This window comes from Ochotona curzoniae, unplaced genomic scaffold (assembly GCF_017591425.1).
Source record: "Ochotona curzoniae isolate NIBS_2020 unplaced genomic scaffold, NIBS_Ocur_1.0 contig_43, whole genome shotgun sequence".
NCBI classification, from domain to species: domain Eukaryota; kingdom Metazoa; phylum Chordata; class Mammalia; order Lagomorpha; family Ochotonidae; genus Ochotona; species Ochotona curzoniae.
The window spans coordinates 2,447,389-2,461,311 of NW_024466218.1; the positions used below are offsets into that span (position 1 = coordinate 2,447,389).

Below are 13,923 nucleotides of genomic sequence, written 5' to 3' on the forward strand. Positions count from 1 at the left end.
TGTGTCATGCCCACATGTGCCATGGAGCAGCGGCAAACAGTCCTGATCACAGAGTGGGTGTCCCAGCACATGCCTCCCCCACTGCCCTGTGACTGACAATCACCTTCCTGGATCATACACCCATTGTCTCCCCCGATACCCGTGGGGTTCTTCATCTCAAAGAACTCTCGGAAATGAGACTCCCAGAACATCCCCTAACACCATCAACATTAAGCATAACTGTAAGTAAAATAGACACTCACTCTTTATTGACCCATCACTTATAACTGAGTCAGGATGAGTTGGAACAGGAGTGTGTCACCTTGTGTTAACTGAGGGCCAGCCTTACCCACCCAGCACACCTTCCTAGCCCAATGCCAAAAGGGATGTGCTTGCCAGGTCTCAGGGCAAGGAGGGGTAGTGGCACACAGGAACCAAGGCTGGGTGGTGGGGGGAGACAAGCATGCACAGGAGGCATTTGGGGACAGTCCACCTCCAAGGCAACACCTGCTGGGCTGGCTCCGTGGGAGCCAGGACAGCCCTGTCAAAGCATAGAATAAAGAGGACAACTCACCTGGGCAGAATTGGGTGGCCGTGGGGCTATTCGCCAGAGGAGGACACTCCCGGGGATGACAAACACGCTTTCTGAATCCGGCATGGGCATTTCATCCGACTCCTCGGAGGTGCTCATCTAGGGAAGTCAACACATGGACGTGGCTTATACAGAAGGCTTTAAACATGTGGGGACACATGACAGAGGCCAATCCTAATGTCCCTGTTCCCTCAGAGAAGGGCCAGGAAGCCCTGGAGTGACTGAGCTCTAGATGCTGCAGCACTTGCGTTAGCTGCATGCAAAGCAGCATCACCACTTTCCACTACTCTCCTACATCTTTGTTCCTTCTGCCTCCCCTTTGGAAGACAACACGGCTTACGTTTCCTGAGGAACATCTGGACCCACCCCACAGACTGCGTTGCCTGCTGAGGTCGCACCCTGAGGGGCCAGCAGCATGAGAGCTGTCCTGACAGCAGCAGGTGCCGGCCATCCCTGGGGTGGGCCATCAAAATCAGCAAGGACAACCCCAGGAGGAACTGTGAAGTGATCTGATGAAAAGAGCCTAAAAAGACGGTGTACTGAAAAGAAAACTATCATTTCCTTTGTCTACCTGCCTGCTCCAAGGGTCACAGCTAAGCTGGTGGGCCTACATGTGCCGTGCTGCTGTAATTACCTGTGAGGAAGTACTCCTACAGTTTTACAGGCAGAAAGTTCAAACCTTTGCAAGGATAATAAGAGTCGGAGTGACAAAGATCAGCACACCTAGAACCACAGGTTAAGACACCTGCAGTGAACTCACAGACCAGGAGCTATATGTTGGTGAGCTCGCCTCCGCCAAGCCTCCTCCGTTGACAGGAGCTACAGCCAAGAAGCCTATGTCAGAGGCCCTGACATAGGTCAAGGAGGCAGGAAGGTGGGATATAAGGAAGAAAGCAGAACTGTGCAAAGGCAGCTGAAGAGGACAGAAAACACAGAAACGCCAAAGTCACAGGGGAGTGAGATGCTGAGTTTTCAACAGGACTTCTCATCCAGGACCACACAGAATCCAGCCGTCAGTCACACACATGCCCGCCTTCCACTTGTGGGGAACATCAGGATTTCTTTATCCTTGCTGTACATGTGGAATGCCAGAAGAGCCCCCTGATTGAAGCTGACCTATAGGTCTGAGTGAGGCATGGGAGTCTGTGCTTGGAAGGGGTCTCAGCCAGCACGGGCCAACCCAGGACACATGATCAAGACCTCAGGCCTCAGCCGCCTATCTCCAAGCAGGCCCCTTCCAGAGCCACCGCCATTTGTTAACTCACTGAATGCACCACTGTTGCCAAGAACAAACGAGGGCGCTCAGACACTAACCCGAGCTTCCATTACTCAAACGCTGGAGACGGGATGCTACAGCTGCACTCTTAACCAACTATGCTTCTTACTGGAAAGGGAATCTGTCCTCCAACAAAGATGCCATGCCCAGCTCTCAGTGTTCCTGCCTAGAGGAAGGGCAACAAGCAGCTGTACGCCCCATGAGGTAGTCACCTTCCCACAGAGTGGGAGTTTATAGGAAGGGATCTGCAGCCCAGGGATGACCCTTTTAATTCTGATGCTCTTAACTGTGGTGATTTAGTGACAGGAGGAGAAAACCAAACTAAGTAGCACCTTTTGAGGAAATCTTACCTACCCAACAGAAGGAAAAGGAGATGAGGCCCACAACAAGATGAAGCCCAGATTTCCAAAGCTATATGGATGGCATCCAAGTCCCATGCATGACTGCTACATGGCTACAAAGTGGCACATATCCCCCTGTGCTGCAAGGTGATGTCACACACTTGTGGCCAAGGTAGTTACCGTGTGTGAAAGACACAAGGAGAGCTGCAGGCATTGGCAACATGAACTCTTGTAACAGAGGCCGGCAACAGGGCTGCCTCTCATAGGGTTAGGACAAAAGCAAGAGTCCAGCTTCTCATTGATAGCACCAGCAGGACATTCACCTGTTTGCTGTTCTTCTTCTCTTCAGTGTTCTTCTTATCATTTTTTTTATAAGCTTCAAAAGTGGCAGGATCAACACTGTACAAACATTCAGTCCATTTCCCGTAGAGGGCACAGAGCTTCTTTTTGCTGTCCAAAAGAGAAGACGTTTAGCCAATGACTAAACCAGTGTTTATCTGCAACTATTACTGTGAGGATGCTGATGAAGACATTCTTTAACACGTCCATCTCATTATACATCTCCATCTTGGGACCATTGCTGTGGCAAAGTGGGTTAAGTCACTGCTTATGTTAGCATCCTACAACAGCAGTTCAAGTTTCAGCTCCTGATCGATGCCCTGGAAATGCAAGGCAGGATAGTCCAAGCACCTGGGCCCCTGCTACCCATGCAGCAGACCCAGATAGAGTTCCAGGCTTCTGGCTTTGGTCTGGATCAGCCCTGGCCATTGGGGTCATTTGAATCAGCGGATGGAAGAACTTCCTCATATCTCCTTGTCTCCATTTCACTCTGCCTTGTGTGTGTGTGAAATTTCATTATATACATGTATATAATTAAAGAAATAAATATGTAAACATATGCATGATAAAAGGAATAAATATATAAGTAAAAGGAATGATTTCCCAGGTTTTATACAGCAGCTTTATTTACTGGCCATCACCCATATTATCTGACACCGATAGTGTAAACTTTACCTTTTATCTTGAATGTAGCCTTCAACTTTGTGCAACTCCTTACCAAAAAGGCCACATGGCTTAAAATTCAGCACACATTTGTCCCCAGTCCTGTAAAGGGAATGTTAAGTTCAGATTACCACCAGATGCCAAGCTGACTGTCCCCATTTCCTGGGTCCCAGACAGAAGCAATCATTCCTAGTTCTTGTTCACTACAGGACTCACCATCACACATGACAGGCAAGAGTCACCTAGAATAAGCGACCTGCTCACATTCACAAAGCACACCCAACTCTTCTTAGTAATTCTTACGTCCTGCCTGTGCATCCAACAACCCTGTGTGACTAACACAAGCCTAGCAACCTGAGACAATGAGCCAAAAATGGACTCAGAATACACAGGGGCTAGGAAGTAGAGCTCACTCAAACTCCTCCATCAGAAACTCTAATGGGCCCGATTCGGTGAGGCAATGAGCTTCTGTTGGCTTAGGGGCTGCATTTTCACCAAGCTCTGTGAAAGCCGCTTTGAAGACACAGTGAGTGTGGGATCAGTGGAAAATGGGAGGAGTGGGCAGGAAGCCTGCTGGGCCTTACTTGTGGTTGGTGATCTCCACGCTGCCATACTGTTCGATCCAGAGCTTCCCCACGATGATGTTGTGCACACAGCAGGTGGGGTTAGTCCATGTGTAGGCTTCACTGTGTCTGAAACAAATCCAGTATACACACATCAGCAAGAAGCATAGGTCCGTGTCAAAATGCATGTGCTCCAAATGCTAGTACCCAGGAAAAGAGACCATGCTGCTAGAGAGGATTAAGCTCAAAGACTCTGCCAACTCCCTTGAGGACAACTCACAGTGAAACAGGTAGGAGTGGGGCTGATGCAGTAGCTCAACTGGCTAATGCTCCACCTCCAAGCACTGGCATCCCACATGAGTGCTGGTTCGTGTCCCAGATGTTCCACATTTCTTTCAGCTCCGTTTGTGGCCTGGGAAACCAGTGCAGGATGACTTAACACCTTGGGGGATCCAGCATCCATGTGGGAGGTGTGGGAGAAGCTCCTAGCTCCTGGCCTCAGCTCTGGCCATTGTGACCATTTAGGGAGTGAGCCAGCAGATGGAAGATCTTTCTCTCTGTCCTTCCTTCTCTCTGTGAATTTTCATATTCAATAAAAATGAATAAATCTTAAAAAATAAAAAGGTGGACCTGGCACAGTAGCCTAGTAGGCCTTGCCTTGTAAATACCCAGAATCCTATATGGGTGCCGGTTCGTACCCCAGCTGCTCCACTTCCCTTCCAGCTCCCTGCTTGTGGCCTCGGAAAGCGGCTGAGGATGGCCCAAAGCTGCGTTGGACCAAGCACCCACGTGGGAGACCAGGAAGAGACTCTCAGTTCCTAGATTTGGATCAGCGAAGATCCAACCACTGCCATTTGAGAGTGAATCAATGGACAGAAGATCTTCCTCTCTGTCTCTACTCCTATCTGTATATATGATATTCCAATAGAAATAAATCTTTTTTTAAAAAAGGTAGGATTTACCTATTTAAATAGAGAAACAATGGAGTAAGAAAAACCTACAGATTATGCATATAATTATTATTTTTTTAAAGTTGCTTTTTGTTTTTAATTTTTTTAAAAGATTCATTCCCCAAGCAGCTGCGTTGGCTGGAGCTGCGCCAATTCAAAGCCAGGAGCCCAGAGCCTCTTCTGGGTCTCCCACACGGATGCAGGGTCCTTTGGACAGTCCTCGACTGCCTTCCCAGGCCACAAGCAGGGAACTAGATGGGAAGTGGTGCTGCTGGGATTAGAATTGGTGTCCATATGGGATCCTGGCGTATGCAAGGTGAGAACTCTGGCCACTGGGCTACAGCACCAGACCCTATCTTATTTGTCTACTTGAAAGAGCATCAGAGAGAAGGGAAAAACAGAGAGAGACAGAAACAGATGGAAAGAAGGCAGGAGGGACCCTTCAGCTACCAGTTCTTTCTCCCTAATGACTGCAATTGCCAGGTCTGAACCAAGTTGAAGATGTGAGTCAGGAGCTCCATCCTGGACTCCCACATGGGTGGCATGGGCCCGAGCATGTGGGCCATCTCCCACTGCCGCCTTAGACACACCAGCAGGAAGCTGAATCATAAGCAGTGCAGCCAGTGCTTGAAGCAGCACTCTGACACTGGCATCAAGTGGTGGCTTAGCCTGCTGTGGCACAAAGCTGGCTCCCAGTTATCTGAAGCTTACATTTTTAAGCTTAAAGTTTAAAATCTGGTTAAATGTATGAAAAGCAAAATTAAATCTGAAGCAGAAAATAAAATCAAGATTTACTTTGCACTTTCCAAAGTGCCTTCTAGCTCATCCAAAGCAAAAAGACTCCTGAATACGAATTAACTCCAAATTTATATCTTTGAAAAAGTTTTTTTGTGTCGTTGTGTACTTATTCTCATGCACAGTATTCTAATTTATTTTAATTTGCATAGAGTAAGATGCATTTTTGGCAGTGCACAGTTCTATGAATTCTAATGTCTGGAAAGATCTGTATAGCTCACAATGACACAACCGGGATAGGGCGCAGGGTCCCAAAGCTTTGGACCGTTCTCCACTGCTTTCCCAAGCTACAGGCAGGGAGCTGGAAGGGAAACGGAGCAGTTGGGACACTAGCTAGGACCCATATGGGATCCCAGCACTTGCAAGGCGAGGATTTTAGCCACTGAGCCATCGTGCCAGGCCACTGCTTCTCCCACTGTGAGTTTTCAGACTGCTTTACATATCCCGCATGTGAGTGCTTTGCTGGATACATGATTTGAAAATAATTATTAGTAGTTTATATTTTCTTTCATTTTCCATTAATTCTGAATACTATTATAAGTCTTTGTGTCCCCAAGATCTGGGAATATGAATTTTCTTGCTGTTTTAGGTAGCAATAAGCAGTTCTGAGCAGGCCCCGATGCTCCTTCTTCAGGCTCTGATTCCTTTGTTGGCTCACTTTCTAAAACCTGTGCAGCATCACTCACATCCAACCCTCCTCAGCCACCCAGGGGCCAGCTCTCACGCCCTGGGTGTATGCACTGCCGCTCACTGCAGTGCACAAGTGCAGATGCAAGTCCAGGCATTCACACACAGGTTCAGGGCTGCTGTCCTTGAGTGCCCCCTCACTGTGGCTTTTTGCAGCCCCTTAGATACCAGGCAGCCCCTTCCTCCACACTCTGTCTGCCAGGCTGGGGCTGGGGTCTCTTCACTGAACAGCACTTTCCACACCCAGGGCTTCCTTTGTGTCAAAGTGGTGACATGGAAGAGCAAGAATAGGGATCCCATTCATATTTTTGGACCCAAAGGACCTTTTTACCCATTTTCTCTGAGTTTTAGGTCCTTGTGCGGGTTACTGCTCTTGCCACCACTACTGCAGGAGTGTGGCTCCAATGCTTACTCTGAGGTGAGGCTGAGAGATCAAATAAAACAGGACTTAACCAATTAAACCCCTGCTCTAAGAACATCTTGTCCAGGCCCTCTATTGAGAGATACAGAGAGATGGAGAGACAGGATTCTCACTGCCGTCTTGGTCTCCAGGATGTGACTCCTCAATCTGTCTATCTCAATTAACTTCTCAGAGTCGGAAAGTTCTTGCTTTATGCCTTTCTCCAGGGCTCCACTGTAAACAGTGAAGAATCGGGCTCAGCGTGCTGACTGTGCATTATCTGACAGTGCCTCAGGATTCAGACCCAATTTTCCAGTAGGTGCTTCCAACCGACCTGATGTCTAGCCTGCCCCACACAACTGTCATTGTGGTATTTTGCAAGGTAAACATATTTAAACAAAATATTGGTATCTTGACAAGCAGCAAATTTGTTTCATAAGAACCATCATAGAATGACCAATCCATTTATCTTACAACACATCTAAGCATCATAATCAACTGAAATGCCCTACACCACCCAAAGACTAATTAGCCATGGCTATTGCCACATCTCTCAAGTTCTCCGACATGGTGGCAGCTGACACTTGAGAAACACTTTTTTCCCCTTTTCTGAGCTTTTGTGAACATCAAGGTCAGGTCTGTGTGCCCTGGTATCCACTGACGCTTTCCAGGAGGTACCCAGGAGCAGAGCCCAATGGAATGATGTACTTACTCAAGAAGCTCTAAGGTGATGGTTCCCTTGGGTTCTGCTTCTACGCTTTTCCCCCAGAACTTCAGTTTGGGGTAGATGGAGCCATGAAAGATGAAATCATTGTTTAATCCTTCTGCGTGAAATGCACTGATTGGTGGGTGATGGCTGACTTGTTCAGAGATGAGTCTGAATCCAAGGTCATCCCTTCGAATTAAAAAAAAAAAAAAAAGGCAGCATTGTCATTAGCAATGACAATGTTTAACTAGCAAATGAGTGTACTGTTGATATATTTCAGTCAAAAAGCAACATCAAAGCATTAAACAGGTCCGACACAGTCAACAACTCTATCAACATGATGAAAGAACTTATCAAATTCTTTCAAATTGCCCAGATTCAACCCCAAGCACTAAATCCACTGGTTACAATCTTACTCACCAGGACATATTAAAATAAAGAACACATACATGAATTTTATAATTCAACTTGAAACTGCTCTTAATATTAACCATGTATATTCAAAACTTTATATTAAGACTGGCCCCCAGGGCCCAAGAGAGCTCTTCCCTCAGGGTAAGTCCGCCATGAGGGAACTTGGGAACTGGGTGGAAATTCCTAGCTCCGCCCAGCTGCTAAGACCATGCGGCTGGGGGAGTTTGGGAGGAGTTCGGTCCTTGGGCTCTGGGGCAACTGACGCTCCCTGCAGTGTGGCTACTGTGGGGGGTGCCCCTGCCGGGTCGGACCCAATGCGGGGGACTCACGCCAAAGACACTGCCACAAGGCAGTGAACGAGTCCTCGGCCTCCCCCAGGACCCAAGAGAGCTCTTCCCTCAGGGTAAGTCCGCCATGAGGGAACTTGGGAACTGGGTGGAAATTCCTAGCTCCGCCCAGCTGCTAAGACCATGCGGCTGGGGGAGTTTGGGAGGAGTTCGGTCCTTGGGCTCTGGGGCAACTGACGCTCCCTGCAGTGTGGCTACTGTGGGGGGTGCCCCTGCCGGGTCGGACCCAATGCGGGGGACTCACGCCAAAGACACTGCCACAAGGCAGTGAACGAGTCCTCGGCCTCCCCCAGGACCCAAGAGAGCTCTTCCCTCAGGGTAAGTCCGCCATGAGGGAACTTGGGAACTGGGTGGAAATTCCTAGCTCCGCCCAGCTGCTAAGACCATGCGGCTGGGGGAGTTTGGGAGGAGTTCGGTCCTTGGGCTCTGGGGCAACTGACGCTCCCTGCAGTGTGGCTACTGTGGGGGGTGCCCCTGCCGGGTCGGACCCAATGCGGGGGACTCACGCCAAAGACACTGCCACAAGGCAGTGAACGAGTCCTCGGCCTCCCCCAGGACCCAAGAGAGCTCTTCCCTCAGGGTAAGTCCGCCATGAGGGAACTTGGGAACTGGGTGGAAATTCCTAGCTCCGCCCAGCTGCTAAGACCATGCGGCTGGGGGAGTTTGGGAGGAGTTCGGTCCTTGGGCTCTGGGGCAACTGACGCTCCCTGCAGTGTGGCTACTGTGGGGGGTGCCCCTGCCGGGTCGGACCCAATGCGGGGGACTCACGCCAAAGACACTGCCACAAGGCAGTGAACGAGTCCTCGGCCTCCCCCAGGGCGGCCAGTGCACCACATGGTGCCAGGCATTGCCTGCTGGCCGCCCGGAAGGGCAAACTCTGGGGTTTTCAAGATATGTAGTTGCTGCCTGGGGTCACTCATGACTAAGACTAGGTTGAGTGTAGGTGCAAAGTGAATTTTCGGGTATTCTCAGTGACAGGGTCATGAAAGATTTAAGCAGGCAAGGGGACCAAGACCTAGTGGTTTGGGGGAAGTGTCCAGAAGATAATTTTAGTAAGACAGATGCAACAGCTCAATTATGAATACAGAGATGGGATATTAGTATAGAACATCACTGATCACCACATACTAGCCCACACCGAAGCTATGGATGGGGGCCTCTTTGGCAGTGTTGGGTACCATTGCCCGACTGAGTGTTGGAGTTGTGGAGTGGTCACATTTGGCAGGATCAAGACACTCTCCAGCACACAAGAGAACTTGGGCTGGGGGTAGGCTCTGTGGGGTTGTGTGGGCCCAACCCTTTGGAATACAAGTCCCCCGGGTTAGTTCCCAAGCTGGGGTTGCAATGGTCTAAGCTAGGTGTGACCACGCCATCTGCCATCACTCATGGGTAAAGGAATCCACAACAGTCAGGGTAGGTCAAGGCAGCAGCACCCAAATGTGCATCTTTAAACAAGATGTGGGGTGGGCCGGGCTGCCACTGGAAGGGGGCAGAATGGGCAGGGCTGAACAAACCTTAACTCACAAGTAACAACAGAAATCAGGTTGGAGCACAGCTCATGCCAGGTAGGTCCTTGCACATACTGATCTGTGTGAGGCAGAGGCACTAAGCCACAGCATCCAAGGGGCCAGGACAAGTGAGGGGCTCTGCCAAGCGGAGACAGAACAACCACCGGCCTACACCTGCTCTATGGCAGGGAAGAGGCCCGGTTGGGGAAATAACGGGACACCCTAGCTGGGTTGAGTTTCCCACCAAGGAGCGCATGGGCTGGAACTGAGGCTACATTCTGATCAGGATACGATCGTAATCTCACTTGGCACAATTGTGGACTGGGATGGGAAGCACCAAGCCAGGCCAAATTCCAACACCATCTGGTGCTCTGGAGGACCGGGGAGGGTTGTGTGACAGACTAGGTTAGGTCTCAGCCCTTACTGAACCATGTGTGAGCTGGGTAGGGGTATGGAAGAGCCATGGATGGGTTGAAATATCCAACAACAAGAACCAGCTTGGGTCGGAGGCCAGGCAGGAAAAGCCACTGTTCCTCCTAGGATAGCAGGCGAACTGAGTAGTGCTGGCTCATGGACCCACTGGTATGCGCGAAAACTGGCATTGGGAGAGGTTCTGGTGGAGGAGCCTGGGCAACTTCTCTGGCAGGACACAGTCCCATGCAGGTAAGCGCAAGAAGCACAATAGGGAACAACCCAGAACAGGCAATGAAAATTATCCCACTGGCATACACATGGCATGGGTTGGGGGCAGACCAGCCTGAATCTGTTCACATTACCTTCTGGTGAATCCGAGCACCAGAACAGAGTGTGGGCCGAGCCAGGTTCGGTTGCAACACATACCAGTACACAACAAGTAATGCCAAGGTGAGATGAGCCGTACCAGATGTGGCTGCAGCACACAAACAGCACATGTGACAATCAGGGAGGAGGCAAAGCCAACAGGGGAACGTGGGCACCCCTGCTGGATAACTACTTCCATTGGAAAGTGTGAATACGGATGGGGGCAGTTCAGACTAGGCAGGGCTATAGCACCTGTGGGCCTCACGGTGAGCTGACTGTTCTGACTGGTGCAAGTTAAAATTAGAGTGGGTTGAGGGGTGTTTGGGCTTAGCCACAGCGTTAACTGGCAGAGGCTGGTACTAGGAGCCAATTCTGACAAGTCAAATGCCAAAACTACCTGGAGACGGCATACTCTGGGAGTGGGTGTGGCCTAGTAGGGAAATAGTGGGCACCTCCCTCAGGGTTACCACCCTCACTGGACAGCATGAAACCCAGGCTAGGAGCAGGGGTGGCTTGACAGAAAGGCACCTGCCAGTGGGTGTATGGGCTGGATAATAGGTTGGTTGGGTTGAACCAGGCTTCAATGTCCATTGACGTGTGCGAGAGCTAATTGGGATGTGGGACAGACTGGACAAGCCTGCAGTGCATACTGGCAAGCATGGGAACCAGGGTAGGGGGCAGAACTGGTAGGGGTTTTGGGGAGTCGCCCCAACTAGGCTGTAGCTCCAACTGGTTTGCATGAAGACCGAGTATGAAGTGGGTAGAATCGAGCTGGACTACAACACCCATTGGTTCACAAGGAAGACAGGGCTGGAAGCCGAACGGACCCAGCAATCGCAACGACCAGCATATGCATAAGCTGATTGGTGTGACGAACAGTGTTGGAGTCTGTACTAGCAAACTCACTCAAGAATCAGATCTGGGATCAACTCAGATGAAGTTTCTTTGGATATTTCTCGAACTGAACTGCTGATCTTGGAACCCCAACCATCAAGAGACTGTCAGCCAGTAGACTCTGAATAGGTTTCATTACGGTTGGGACGGAGAGATTGGCAGCAATCCAGAACTGATGAACTATCAAAACTGTATGAGCAGGACCCTTGGAGCGCGCCTCATGTTGGGGATCGGGGATGGGTGGGAGGTAGGGTGGGGCTTTCCCCTTTGTTACTCCCCTAACCCTAGATACAGGGCAAAATGATTATATTAGTGTGGAAACAATGATATTACCCACTTTCACCCTGTAGCCCGTGACCCTTTGTACCCTAATAAACTAAGATTATTAAAAAAAAAAAAAAAACTTTATATTAAGACTGGGAAGTTTGATGTGTTTGTTTTCAAACAACCAGGGAATATATGTGTGATAAGATTTGTACAGAGAAGAGGAAGATTCAAAACAGCTATAGCTAAGTCCTCTGGTTGCAAATAAACAAGAACCAGGCTAATGAAGGCAAACAGAACTACAGTTCCAGATGCACTCACTAGCTCCAGGCCACAGCAGGTATTTATGCCAATATGTCTTACACGGTTATTGAAAATCCCATCATGTCATATGAAGTATGCAATGGGAAATAGACTATTCCCATGAATTCAGGAATGCTAAAATCCCTGCACTTACTTTTTATAATGCTGCAACACAGGTATGTCAGTATTTTGAATACAAGCTCTAAAATAACAAGCTCCACAGAAACAAACAAAACTATTACTGTGCTCTAATCATACATGATTGTAGCCGGTGATGCTCACAACAAGATTTTTCCTCTTTACATGAAAGATTTCATAAAGTCACACAAACCCAAGCACCCAGAGGGAGGGACCTCACCGAACTAACTCGTAGGTCTCGCCCAGGAGCGGGTTGAAAGGCTTTCCGGTCCGTTCCCACTGGGAAGCAACAGCCGACACCGCGAAGGCAGCCACACACTGGGGACAGAGCAGTGAACCAGTTACAACCAGTTGGCTCTTCATTCTTTAGGCACTGAAATTCTGTTAAGGACAGTCATTTACCAAGTTATTTTGAACTAATTACTTTGGGTTTTTAAAATGGCTCCAGCAACTTAATACAGCAGCTTCGACATTCAGAATGAAATTAAGTCCTGAATCTCTTAAGCATTATTCCCAAACACGGACACTTGTATATTTTTTAACATCCTGTGACTGCCACAAATTCTCTGGAGGACAGTTTAAGAACTTTCACGGCCAAAGTTACCTTTATTCATCTAAAACAATTTTAAAGGCACAGGAGTTGCAGTCACAGGGAAGAGATATAAGCTAAATTTAACGTGTCAAGTCCAATGAGGTTGGGAAGGATCTGTTTACACACATGAAACAACAGAATTCTAACAGGATGGTACTGCTTTGTTGGAATGAGAATGTGTCTTCTCTACTCTCACCTCATCTACCCATGTGTAAATATCTTCTACGTAAAAGAAAAATGAGAAGTGCAACCTCACTGCCTTTTAATACACGTGAATGTTTTTGTGTGTAGATCTATACACACCTGGGAACAAGCATGTGTACATGTATGGCAATACAGTAAGGAAATCTGTAAGAAGCAATGCTGAAGCACGACCACAACAGCACTTCCTAAAACAAAGAGCTCCCGATACCCATGCGTGGTCATGACACCTTCTGCTTCTCCATCAGTCCCCATCAGTCTTTCCTCCCAGGTCACGCTCTGGCTAGCAGAAGGCAGGGGCCACAGAGGTAGGGCCACAACGAAGCCCTTGTGAAGGTGGCCCACCCCAGTGCTGGATTTCACTCTGTGTCCTGGCAGGTGGCTTGGGGAGCAGAGGTGGGAGAGAAACCCCTAAGACTTAAACCTGCCACGGTCTGGCTTGACACACACCTGCATCCTTTCCACAGGATCCGAAAAGGAGCTGGCTTTGTGGATGAGGTAAGTGTGCTCCATGTACTCCGTCAGTCGCTGCAGGAAGCTCAACGGCTCGTTAAATATCACTGGCATCGTGATCTTGGAGAGTTCCTATTCAACAAGATAGAAAAGCATTATGTCCTACACACACGGTGAACTGCGCACAATCTTTATATAATGTAATTCTGGAAAGGAAGTAACAGAAAATTGTGACTCATGACATTTAACTCACTAACATCGAACATCCATTCAGTTTTACAAATGTTTGCATAGTACCTAAAAATTCGGAGGATGCTCCTAATCCTTGAAGGAAGTTTGCCCAGGTACTCCTTGGCTTCAAGTACCTTACAAGCCAGTGGCAAGCATAAGCTATTAACAAATGTGCATCAAGCAGAACTGGAACATGGGATATGAAGGCGCTGGGCACAGAAAAAACTGAAGTCATGACAGTGGTGTAAATGCAACGAATGAGGGGTCTGTGCAGAGGCAGTTTCAGCACCTTGGGTTCTCACTGAGTGAACTAAAACCCAGCTCAGGGTAAATTAAACTTTTACTAGTAAAAAACGCCAAGCTAATTTCTAACTCAGAACTTTGCACATTACCCATCAGTGGTATTTTCTTTGTTTTGCTCCCTCAAAGAACAACTTGGAGAACTTTCCCCTCGGTAGAGCACTGAATCACGGGGTGTGGTTCAGTGGGAAAGCTTCTGTGCCCTGG

General features: G+C 48.7%; 1 protein-coding gene across 15 annotated transcripts in view; it reads right to left on the reverse strand.

Moving 5' to 3' along the window:
- OSBPL1A (oxysterol binding protein like 1A) overlaps positions 1–13,923 on the reverse strand; it is a 203,237-nt gene that overhangs the window by 5,336 nt on the left and 183,978 nt on the right. For all 15 annotated transcript variants that reach the window (XM_040984809.1, XM_040984810.1, XM_040984808.1 and 12 more), the window contains 7 exons: positions 13,183–13,317; positions 12,160–12,257; positions 7,298–7,480; positions 3,775–3,882; positions 3,203–3,292; positions 2,512–2,638; positions 554–670 (listed from right to left, as the gene is read on the reverse strand). In XM_040984809.1, the coding sequence (XP_040840743.1) occupies positions 554–670; positions 2,512–2,638; positions 3,203–3,292; positions 3,775–3,882; positions 7,298–7,480; positions 12,160–12,257; positions 13,183–13,317 (858 nt within the window). The remainder of the gene's footprint in view (positions 1–553; positions 671–2,511; positions 2,639–3,202; positions 3,293–3,774; positions 3,883–7,297; positions 7,481–12,159; positions 12,258–13,182; positions 13,318–13,923) is intronic.